This window comes from Physella acuta, unplaced genomic scaffold, assembly GCF_028476545.2.
Source record: "Physella acuta isolate Inbredline_101_S28 unplaced genomic scaffold, ASM2847654v3 ptg000059l, whole genome shotgun sequence".
NCBI lineage: Eukaryota > Metazoa > Mollusca > Gastropoda > Physidae > Physella > Physella acuta.
Genome location: NW_026731579.1, coordinates 123,814 through 135,907, shown reverse-complemented (window position 1 = coordinate 135,907; position 12,094 = coordinate 123,814). Strand labels below are relative to the sequence as shown.

Below are 12,094 nucleotides of genomic sequence, written 5' to 3'. Positions count from 1 at the left end.
GAGTAAAGAATAAAATCTATCACTTCTTATGTACAGCCACTAAATGATATCCACAATGAGGCATCAATACAATGACTTCTTGGAAGTCACGTGATCCAAGTTTGTTCTATTTATAGCCAATGTACCATTTATCTCAACATACAACTGGAATCACTAGGAAATATTTTGGGTTTAGACATATATGAACAGACAAAAAATACTTCAAGCTCATCTCACAACATTATTTAAAAACATACTTCAAAGTAATAAATATTATTACCATTTATGCTAAATATATCTATGATGAATGTAAATAATTACAAAATTAAATGTAAAAATGTCTACCTAAAGCTAGACCGAGGCAGCATTTAAGTGGTATGCACATATAATGGGGGGGGGGGGGGGGAGGGGCGCGTTAGGGTTGTTGTCTAGAACTTTTGGTTTTATTTATTTCGTTTAACTTCAAAAGCAATCTAAAGTTGTAACCATTTGTTTCAAGTTTTTAGTTACAGGAACCATATATAGAGACACAAATTTGTTTAACTGTAGAATACTAGTTGAAGGAGTTTTAAATTATTCAAATCTTTTGATAGTTCTTTGTTCTGTAGGGGGGGGGGGAGATCTGAGTGTTATATAATACGGGAGGGAATAGGGAAGGTGATCTGTGGTATTGTTAACTTTAACTTAACTATTTTATAAGGTGACAAAAGTAGGCACAATGGCCTATTAGGTGGGGTGGTCTATGACATTACTGCTGTAGAGGGTAGGGGTGGTGGGTTAAAACTGCTGTAGTTTTGTAGTTTACAAAATGTGCATGATCCCTCATTGGCTGGGCTAAACCTAGACTAGGCAGAGATGGATGTGTTCTACAGTTTCCAATGCTGGAGCAGATCATAACAAATGAGAATCATGGCTAAAGTAAGGATGTAACCAAAGACAAAATGAGGTCAGAACTTTTGCTGTTTGCTATAACATAATCCCTGAGAGGTTTCATACGCTGGACACACACTGGACACACACTGGACATTTACTGACATTCAACCAGATGCAGGCACATCTTTGGGTATGCTAGCCATTCCCTCAAATGTAGGAACAATGTAAACACTGACTCAATGTAAACTGGACAAGACATCTTTGGATATAAAATGACAAGCACCAGTGGGATGTAAACCCCAGACATCTAGTAACTACTTACAATAACTGGTATGCTACACTTTATCAAAACATGAAAAAACTGACAAAAAGAGCAATCAGTAACAGAAAAATATAACATGAATAGAAAATCATCACAGTCCATAATTGAGTTGAATTGCTGCAGCATAAAGATCATGTTTCCCACACAAACCTCTCTCCACATCTACACAAGATGCCCAGGTCTCTCCACATCTACACAAGATGCCCAGGTCTCTCCACATCTACATGCCCAGGTCTCTCCACATCTACATGCCCAGGTCTCTCCACATCTACACAAGAACTGATGCCCAGGTCTCTCCACATCTACACAAGAAATGATGCCCAGGTCTCTCCACATCTACACAAGAACTGATGCCCAGGTCTCTCCACATCTACACAAGAAATGATGCCCAGGTCTCTCCACATCTACATGCCCAGGTCTCTCCACATCTACACAAGATGCCCAGGTCTCTCCACATCTACACAAGAAATGATGCCCAGGTCTCTCCACATCTACACAAGAACTGATGCCCAGGTCTCTCCACATCTACATGCCCAGGTCTCTCCACATCTACACAAGATGCCCAGGTCTCTCCACATCTACACAAGAAATGATGCCCAGGTCTCTCCACATCTACACAAGATGCCCAGGTCTCTCCACATCTACACAAGAAATGATGCCCAGGTCTCTCCACATCTACACAAGATGCCCAGGTCTCTCCACATCTACACAAGAACTGATGCCATGTCCTAAGCCTAGGCTGGTCCTCCATCACACAGATGGTGATGCTACTTCAACCAGAACACTGTGCTCACTGGGTGCCAGGCAAGTGTCACATCAATTCCTTGTGATGTGATGGAATCCAGGAGAACACTTGTCACAATATGATCAAGCTAGATCCATGCGTATCCGTGTGTATCCCATGAGGATATTTGTCTCGATGGGATCCAGCTAAATCCATGGCTATCAGTGTGTATCCACCATATGCACTTGAACATTAGCTAGCATGCTATGTGGACTATGTTCAGTGATGCCCAGTACAGTGGTGCCTCCACTGTAGGGTAAAATTGTTTGTTCAGGTATAGCTGAATATGTAGAGGTAGGTAAACGAGTTTGGGGAGGGGTGGGGCTCCGACTCCGCCTAGAATATGACTGTGGGGGTGGGGGGAGAACAGGAGGTTTACACAGTGACAGTGTGTGCCCTGTAGGTCTGAATCTGTCTTTGCCGATGGACAAGGGGTCAAGACAGGGCATGGAGGCGTGCTCGCTGTCTTCATGTGGGGTCATTGTGCTGTAGCCGTGGTCACTGTCCCCACCAGCAGGACGTCTGTATGATGTGTTGACGCGGTACGGAGAAACACTGGCAGGGTTCTCAAACGACGCCAGGACAAAGTTGGTGTGACCTACAAAAACAAGAGGAAATATCTCATTAGCTACAATTTAAAAAAAAAAAAACTCAAATAAATAGTGACTTAAGAAAACTAAAAACTTGAGTTGAAAAGTATCCACTCAAATAAATAGTGACTTAAGAAAACTAAAAACTTGAAAAGTGTCCACTCAAATAAATAGTGACTTAAGAAAACAAAAAACTTGAAAAGTATCCACTCAAATAAATAGTGACTTAAGAAAACTAAAAACTTGAAAAGTGTCCACTCAAATAAATAGTGACTTAAGAAAACTAAAAACTTGAGTTGAAAAGTGTCCACTCAAATAAATAGTGACTTTCACTTAAGAAAACTAAAAACTTCAGTTGAAAAGTATCCACTCAAATAAATAGTGACTTAAGAAAACAAAAAACTTGAAAAGTATCCACTCAAATAAATAGTGACTTAAGAAAACAAAGAACTTGAAAAGTATCCACTCAAATAAATAGTGACTTAAGAAAATTAAAAAGTTGACAAGTGTCCACTCAAATAAATAGTGACTTAAGAAAACAAAAAACTTAAAAAGTGTCCACTCAAATAAATAGTGACTTAAGAAAACTAAAAACTTGAAAAGTGTCCACTCAAATAAATAGTGACTTAAGAAAACTAAAAACTTGAGTTGAAAAGTGTCCACTCAAATAAATAGTGACTTAAGAAAACAAAAAACTTGAAAAGTATCCACTCAAATAAATAGTGACTTAAGAAAACAAAGAACTTGAAAAGTATCCACTCAAATAAATAGTGACTTAAGAAAACAAAAAACTTGAAAAGTATCCACTCAAATAAATAGTGACTTAAGAAAACAAAAAACTTGAAAAGTATCCACTCAAATAAATAGTGACTTAAGAAAACAAAAAACTTGAAAAGTATCCACTCAAATAAATAGTGACTTAAGAAAACAAAAAACTTGAAAAGTATCCACTCAAATAAATAGTGACTTAAGAAAACAAAAAACTTGAAAAGTATCCACTCAAATAAATAGTGACTTAAGAAAACAAAAAACTTGAAAAGTATCCACTCAAATAAATAGTGACTTAAGAAAACTAAAAACTTGAAAAGTGTCCACTCAAATAAATAGTGACTTAAGAAAACTAAAAACTTGAGTTGAAAAGTGTCCACTCAAATAAATAGTGACTTTCACTTAAGAAAACTAAAAACTTCAGTTGAAAAGTATCCACTCAAATAAATAGTGACTTTCACTTAAGAAAACTAAAAACTTCAGTTGAAAAGTATCCACTCAAATAAATAGTGACTTAAGAAAACAAAAAACTTGAAAAGTATCCACTCAAATAAATAGTGACTTAAGAAAACTAAAAACTTGAAAAGTGTCCACTCAAATAAATAGTGACTTAAGAAAACTAAAAACTTGAGTTGAAAAGTGTCCACTCAAATAAATAGTGACTTTCACTTAAGAAAACTAAAAACTTCAGTTGAAAAGTATCCACTCAAATAAATAGTGACTTTCACTTAAGAAAACTAAAAACTTCAGTTGAAAAGTATCCACTCAAATAAATAGTGACTTAAGAAAACTAAAAACTTGAAAAGTATCCACTCAAATAAATAGTGACTTAAGAAAACTAAAAACTTGAGTTGAAAAGTGTCCACTCAAATAAATAGTGACTTAAGAAAACTAAAAAATTTGAGTTGAAAAGTATCCACTCAAATAAATAGTGACTTAAGAAAACTAAAAAATTTGAGTTGAAAAGTATCCACTCAAATAAATAGTGACTTAAGAAAACAAAAAACTTGAAAAGTATCCACTCAAATAAATAGTGACTTAAGAAAACTAAAAAATTTGAGTTGAAAAGTATCCACTCAAATAAATAGTGACTTAAGAAATCTAAAAACTTGAAAAGTATCCACTCAAATAAATAGTGACTTAAGAAAAAACAAAAAACTTGACAAGTGTCCACTCAAATAAATAGTGACTTAAGAAAACTAAAAACTTGAAAAGTGTCCACTCAAATAAATAGTGACTTAAGAAAAAACAAAAAACTTGACAAGTGTCCACTCAAATAAATAGTGACTTAAGAAAACTAAAAACTTGAAAAGTGTCCACTCAAATAAATAGTGACTTAAGAAAACTAAAAAGTTGACAAGTGTCCACTCAAATAAATAGTGACTTAAGAAAACTAAAAACTTGAAAAGTATCCACTCAAATAAATAGTGACTTAAGAAAACAAAAAACTTGACAAGTGTCCCTGAGATGGACTCACATTCTCCAGCACTGAGGTCCTCTGCGGCCTCCTGATCCTCATCATTGTAGTAATGGGAGATCCTGTTGGTGGTGTCTGGGAGGGTGCTGATGTAGTGATGGCTGTGGCGGTGCACGTGGTGCCGGTAGCAGTACACCCCCAGGGCTAGCAGCAGAAAACATCCCATAATTCCTCCAGCCACTGGCCCTACTGGGGTACTTTTTACACCGGCCTGCTCTATACTCTCTACATCAGCTGCAATGTTAAGTTTAAGTCAGGTGAGGGGAGGGGAGTAAAGTTAATACAAAAGGTGAGGGGAGGGGAGTAAAGTTAACACAAAAGGTGAGGGGAGGGGAGTAAAGTTAACACAAAAGGTGAGGGGAGGGGAGTAAAGTTAACACAAAAGGTGAGGGGAGGGGAGTAAAGTTAACACAAAAGGTGAGGGGAGGGGAGTAAAGTTAACACAAAAGGTGAGGGGAGGGGAGTAAAGTTAACACAAAAGGTGAGGGGAGGGGAGTAAAGTTAACACAAAAGGTGAGGGGAGGGGAGTAAAGTTAACACAAAAGGTGAGGGGAGGGGAGTAAAGTTAACACAAAAGGTGAGGGGAGGGGAGTAAAGTTAACACAAAAGGTGAGGGGAGGGGAGTAAAGTTAACACAAAAGGTGAGGGGAGGGGAGTAAAGTTAACACAAAAGGTGAGGGGAGGGGAGTAAAGTTAACACAAAAGGTGAGGGGAGGGGAGTAAAGTTAACACAAAAGGTGAGGGGAGGGGAGTAAAGTTAACACAAAAGGTGAGGGGAGGGGAGTAAAGTTAACACAAAAGGTGAGGGGAGGGGAGTAAAGTTAACACAAAAGGTGAGGGGAGGGGAGTAAAGTTAACACAAAAGGTGAGGGGAGGGGAGTAAAGTTAACACAAAAGGTGAGGTGGCTAAAGTTTACATGAGATGAAATCAATTACAGGTGAGTTGAGTAAAGTTAACACAAAAGGTGAGGTGGCTAAAGTTTACATGTCAGGTGAGTTAAGTTTACTTGAGATGAAATTTATAACAGGTGAGGGGAGTAAAGTTGAATACTTGCTTACACAAACTACCGAAAGAGCCAGTTATTCACCAAAAGAAATCTTACCACTTATTTCATCCCCATAAGGGGAGTGGGCCCCTACATTAAACCAAAAGAAATCTTACCACTTATTTCATCCCCATAAGGGGAGTGGGCCCCTACAACTCCACCAAAAGAAATCTTACCACTTATTTCATCCCCATAAGGAGAGTGGGCCCCTACATTAAACCAAAAGAAATCTTACCACTTATTTCATCCCCATAAGGGGAGTGGGCCCCTACAACTCCACCAAAAGAAATCTTACCACTTATTTCATCCCCATAAGGGGAGTGGGCCCCTACAACTCCACCAAAACAGATCCTCTGTGATGAGCAGAATGGTGTCTCTAAAGGTGTTTTGCCATCTTTCTGTACTTGACACCACTGACAATCCATGACACCCATACAATCTCTACAACAAGCAACAAATACAAGTCAAGGTTTAACTTAATTACATGATGTAACCAACGTCTAGATTGAGCTAAAGATGTTGACTTACAATTTGTTTTTCCTCTTCTCACACTGAGGCTTGAAGCATTGCTCCAGCTCCTGTTTGAACACAGCTTCAGACAGCGCCAGTTTTTCTCTCTCAGGGTCATGGGGACAGCTGGGGTTTCTGGGAGTTACAACATTGGTTTCATCACATTTCATTTTTAAACTTGATATTTTGGTTGTATCACATTTCATTTTTTAAATTGGTGTTATAGATTGATCACATTTCATTTTTAAATTTGGTGTTTTAGATTTTCATTTTTTTAATTTTTATCAAGTTTAATTTTTAAAATATTCTGTAGGTTCCAATAAATATTTAGATTAAGTCAAATAATATTGTGACGTTGAAGGGATGTAACCCACAAAAAGGTTATTTAAAATTTTTTTTTTTCAAATTTCACAGAAATTTTAAAAGTGAAATAAAAAAATTTCTCTACCCAGTATCAAATGGCCGTAAATATTTCATTAGTGTATAATAAATGTAACTATATTTTGCATGTAAGTGTATTTGAGAAATAGCTCTACATTACAACAAGTTGACAATCAATAGAATCAGACCGTCTAGTGGGAGAGACTTACTTGTCATCACTGTCTAACAAATGACCACTGCAGAAGTCCATCTCTAGAGGACACTCACATGGACACTCACACTCTGTCTGCTCCATACGCTTGCAGTTCAAACAGAGGCGATCATACTGTCAAAACATTTTTGTTCACATTATGGTTACAGGAGAATAATGAAAAATCTTGTATATGTGAAAAGTTGACACTGACTAATGTTGACAATGACTAATGTTGAGACTGACTAGAGAAGAAAAAAAAGCCTACCATTGTATATGTGAAGTGTTGAGACTGACTAAAGAAGACAAAAGCCTACCATTGTATATGTGAAGTGTTGAGACTGACTAATGTTGAGACTGACTAAAGAAGACAAAAGCCTACCATTGTATATGTGAAGTGTTGACACTGACTAATGTTGAGACTGACTAAAGAAGACAAAAGCCTACCATTGTATATGTGAAGTGTTGAGACTGACTAATGTTGAGACTGACTAAAGAAGACAAAAGCCTACCATTGTATATGTGAAGTGTTGAGACTGACTAATGTTGAGACTGACTAAAGAAGACAAAAGCCTACCATTGTATATGTGAAGTGTTGAGACTGACTAATGTTGAGACTGACTAAAGAAGACAAAAGCCTACCATTGTATATGTGAAGTGTTGAGACTGACTAATGTTGAGACTGACTAAAGAAGACAAAAGCCTACCATTGTATATGTGAAGTGTTGAGACTGACTAATGTTGAGACTGACTAAAGAAGACAAAAGCCTACCATTGTATATGTGAAGTGTTGAGACTGACTAAAGAAGAAGACAAAAGCCTACCATTATATATGTGAAGTGTTGAGACTGACTAAAGAAGGAGAAAAAGCCTACCATTGTATATGTGAAGTGTTGAGACTGACTAAAGAAGAAGACAAAAGCCTACCATTGTATATGTGAAGTGTTGAGACTGACTAAAGAAGAAGAAAAAGCCTACCATTGTATATGTGAAGTGTTGAGACTGACTAAAGAAGGAGAAAAAGCCTACCATTGTATATGTAAAGTGTTGAGACTGACTTAAGAAGACAAAAGCCTACCATTGTATATGTGAAGTGTTGAGGCTGACTAAAGAAGGAGAAAAAGCCTACCATTGTATATGTAAAGTGTTGAGACTGACTAAAGAAGGAGAAAAAGCCTACCATGCTGCAGGGACAAAAGGCTGTAGCTGTGTCGCAGGTGTGGTTGACAAGACCCAGGAATGCGTTGGTACCAGGGATGTGGGTGATCTGAAATAATCATTTGTGTGGGCGTCAGACACAGGGCAGGTAACACTACATCAAAATCTTAGAACAAACATTTTTTTTCATAAAACAACGAAAAACAGAGCTGTATTTAGTAATCAAAACTGTATCTGTATCACTGCAGCCCCAATAAGTTACCACCAAAGCTACTAACCCAGGTACACAAGGCATCCTTAAAACTTACCTGATACCTAACACACTGCTCCCCATAAGTTACTAACACAGCTACACTAGCCCAGGTACACAAGGCATCTATAAAACTTACCTGATACCTAGCACACTGCTCCCCATAAGTTAACAACAAAGCTACACTAGCCCAGGTACACAAGACATCTATAAAACTTACCTGATACCTAGCACACTGCTCCCCATGCACCAGGTTGGTCAATACCCCAATGAAGCTTGTATTGAACTGAAATATTGTCATTAAACAAACAATTAATATTACTTACTCTATAATTTTATATTAGTAATTTTTTAAACACATGTATAGATCTGATTAAAACCAAGTGAAGTCTATAGTAAGTGTATAGTCAAGAGCTTACTGTGAAGTATCTCTGCACTGTACGATCATTGTATCTGTTACACAACTTCTTCTGTACAAAGCCACGATGGTTGAGGATGTCATTAGCAACCAAAGGTTCCTGTATAGAAAGAGATGAACACACCTTAGATAGAAGTCTCCATTAGTTCTTATTGAAATAGCACATCTTGTGAGAAAGTTATGCCTTAGCTACAAGTCTCCATTAGTTCTTATTGAAATAGCACATCTTGTGAGAAAGTTAGCTACAAGTCTCCATTAGTTCTTATTAAAATAGCACATCTTATGAGAAAGTTAGCCACAAGTTTCCATTAGATGTTAATTAATCAACACATCTAGTTAGTGAATGCACCCACCAGGTGTGTGATGTGTCGCTGCTCTGCTGGTCCCTTCCCTGTGGGGTCTATCAGTCCTGGGTGGGCGATGAGGTATCCCTTGTCATCCATTAGGAAACACCTGGGTGGGAAATCTCATGTTAGCATTTTTAGACTCTGGTCATAGGGAACTGTAACACAGCTGTCATTCAACTCAAATACAGACAGGACAGATATTAGACTCAACAAGCTGACAGACTGACATTGGTTTCACAAACATTAGACTGACGTCACCCCCCCCACCTAGGTCTGATGTACCCCTTTGTCCAACCTGACCTCTCTTCCACCCCTCCTCCCACCCTGACATGTATTAGACTGGCCTGACACCCCCCCCCTAGCTTGACAAATACTTACTTGACCCACTTGGTCCAACATAGATGAACCTGACCCCCCCCCCCAGTATGACAGATATTAGACTGACCTGACCCCCCCCCCCCTCACTCCCAGTCTGACAGATATTAGACTGACCTGACCCCCTTGGTCTCACAAGGCTTGATGTTGGCAGCCAGCAGCTTGTGGAAGTAGCCCAGGGTGATGTCCATACCCATGACAGCCACAACTTTATCCAGGGGACTGTGTAAAGATGCTGGTCTATAGGGGATGGTAAGTAGGCTCATGGTTAAAGCTTGAATTAAGTAAGTCAATAGGGGACTGTGTAAAGATGCTGGTCTATAGGGGATGGTAAGTAGGCTCATGGTTAAAGCTTGAATTAAGTAAGTCAATAGGGGACTGTGTAATGATGCTGGTCTATAGGGGATGGTAAGTAGGCTCATGGTTAAAGCTTGAATTAAGTAAGTCAACAGGGGACTGTGTAATGATGCTGGTCTATAGGGGATGGTAAGTAGGCTCATGGTTAAAGCTTGAATTAAGTAAGTCAACAGGGGACTGTGTAAAGATGCTGGTCTATAGGGGATGGTAAGTAGGCTCATGGTTAAAGCTTGAATTAAGTAAGTCAATAGGGGACTGTGTAATGATGCTGGTCTATAGGGGGTGGTAAGTAGGCTCATGGTTAAAGCTTGAATTAAGTAAGTCAACAGGGGACTGTGTAATGATGCTGGTCTATAGGGGATGGTAAGTAGGCTCATGGTTAAAGCTTGAATTAAGTAAGTCAACAGGGGACTGTGTAATGATGCTGGTCTATAGGGGATGGTAAGTAGGCTCATGGTTAAAGCTTGAATTAAGTAAGTCAACAGGGGACTGTGTAATGATGCTGGTCTATAGGGGATGGTAAGTAGGCTCATGGTTAAAGCTTGAATTAAGTAAGTCAACAGGGGACTGTGTAATGATGCTGGTCTATAGGGGATGGTAAGTAGGCTCATGGTTAAAGCTTGAATTAAGTAAGTCAACAGGGGACTGTGTAAAGATGCTGGTCTATAGGGGATGGTAAGTATGGTGAGTCAACAGACTATAGTGATCTCACAAGTTACAGACTACAATTACAACCTACAGGTGTCATCAACACTACAGCTTGTGTTGCTGTACTATCTCACACATTACAAGTATGATAATGATAACCTTGCATGCTAATGTTTACATAATGTAAAAGGTGCTGTTCATGTGAGTACTTACTTTCCTTCAAATATGGTGTGACTAATGGTGACAATGTAGCCAGCACCACCTATATCTAAGTACGGAGCTGACAAAGTCACATGACCTGGATGCTCCATTGCTCTTGTGTACCTAAAAGACAAAAACAAAGCAAGTCAATGCTAGATCTACTACCATTAGAACATTGTTACATCAGATTGTACAAGACATAAAAAATATAATAAAAGGATTGCCTTACCATTCTCTTTTGGTGGGATCAAACATCTTGTCTAGCAGAGTGCCAGGAAATGTTCGCAGGACACCACTGGGTGTGCTGACATACCTGGATAATAACAAAAGAGTTAGAAAAACGCCACTCATTTCTTTTTAACCAAAGTACTCTGGACATGTATGTGGGTGGGATTACCTTCGGACAATGTAGTCATTGAGGTCACTAGCCTTGAATCTTCTCAGCCAGTCCTCGCTGATACGTCCTGTTGCAGCTACGTCGTTACGTACTTGGGACTAGTAAGACGAACAAGTGAAACATACAATCAGTTAAACATCATTGGTCCTAAACACATGAAAATCTTTAAAAAAGATATAAAAAATAATACGAGTAAAGGGTATCATCAAAAGTTAAGTATGACAGTAGATTGTACTCATGTAGAAAAAAAGAATGAGCCAGTGAAGAAGGCATGAATGTACCTTAAGTCCTGGGTTGGTGATAAGCCTGGTGTCATCCTTGAGATATGCTATGTAGCTTTGAATGGTCCTCTTAGTTTCTTCCTCACTCAGATGTTCAAATGGGTTGATGAAGCTATTGGCTGACAGAAATACTGTGTTCATCTCTGTATTATGGGAGAAATTCATTAGTTCAGAACTTATATAACAACAGCAATTTTCCATCTCTAATTGAAACTTTGAAATTGTAAAAAAAAAAATTCATATTGATAACAAAGTAGAAGTGTGTCAGAGTAAATATGATTTAATGTAAGCGTTTGTGTGGTTTTATTCGGTGAGTGAGTCCTACATGAAGCAAGAGTTACCTGGTGTAGACAGCTGCTTGAGATGGTAGCACATCTTGCCATTGGGGAACAGGTCCAGCCTGTGGTACACCAGCTCAGGTTGGTTGTGCACTGGAGAAATAGTCATGTGGGTTTTACATTAGATCAACATTCGCAACTTACTGCTGTAATTACATGGGTTTTACATTAGATCAACATTCACAACTTACTGCTGTAATTACATGGGTTTTACATTAGATCAACATTCACAACTTACTGCTGTAATTACATGGGTTTTACATTAGATCAACATTCACAACTTACTGCTGTAATTACATGGGTTTTACATTAGATCAACATTCACAACTTACTGCTGTAATTACATGGGTTTTACATTAGATCAACATTCACAACTTACTGCTGTAATTACATGGGTTTTACAT

At 38.3% G+C, this 12,094-nt stretch overlaps 1 protein-coding gene across 1 annotated transcript in view; it reads right to left on the bottom strand.

The window, feature by feature from the left end:
* Positions 1-379: 379 nt before the first annotated feature.
* Positions 380-12,094, bottom strand: part of LOC131948475 (VWFA and cache domain-containing protein 1) — a 36,365-nt gene continuing 24,650 nt past the window's right edge. The window contains exons 16-30 of the mRNA XM_059310080.1: positions 11,694-11,783; positions 11,353-11,495; positions 11,072-11,169; positions 10,904-10,987; positions 10,687-10,797; positions 9,586-9,708; positions 9,100-9,199; positions 8,748-8,846; positions 8,549-8,614; positions 8,101-8,187; positions 6,940-7,055; positions 6,368-6,484; positions 6,135-6,280; positions 4,794-5,027; positions 380-2,556 (exon numbers count right to left, since the gene is read on the bottom strand). Of these exons, the coding sequence (XP_059166063.1) occupies positions 2,120-2,556; positions 4,794-5,027; positions 6,135-6,280; positions 6,368-6,484; positions 6,940-7,055; positions 8,101-8,187; positions 8,549-8,614; positions 8,748-8,846; positions 9,100-9,199; positions 9,586-9,708; positions 10,687-10,797; positions 10,904-10,987; positions 11,072-11,169; positions 11,353-11,495; positions 11,694-11,783 (2,051 nt within the window). The 3' untranslated portion in view covers positions 380-2,119. The remainder of the gene's footprint in view (positions 2,557-4,793; positions 5,028-6,134; positions 6,281-6,367; positions 6,485-6,939; positions 7,056-8,100; positions 8,188-8,548; positions 8,615-8,747; positions 8,847-9,099; positions 9,200-9,585; positions 9,709-10,686; positions 10,798-10,903; positions 10,988-11,071; positions 11,170-11,352; positions 11,496-11,693; positions 11,784-12,094) is intronic.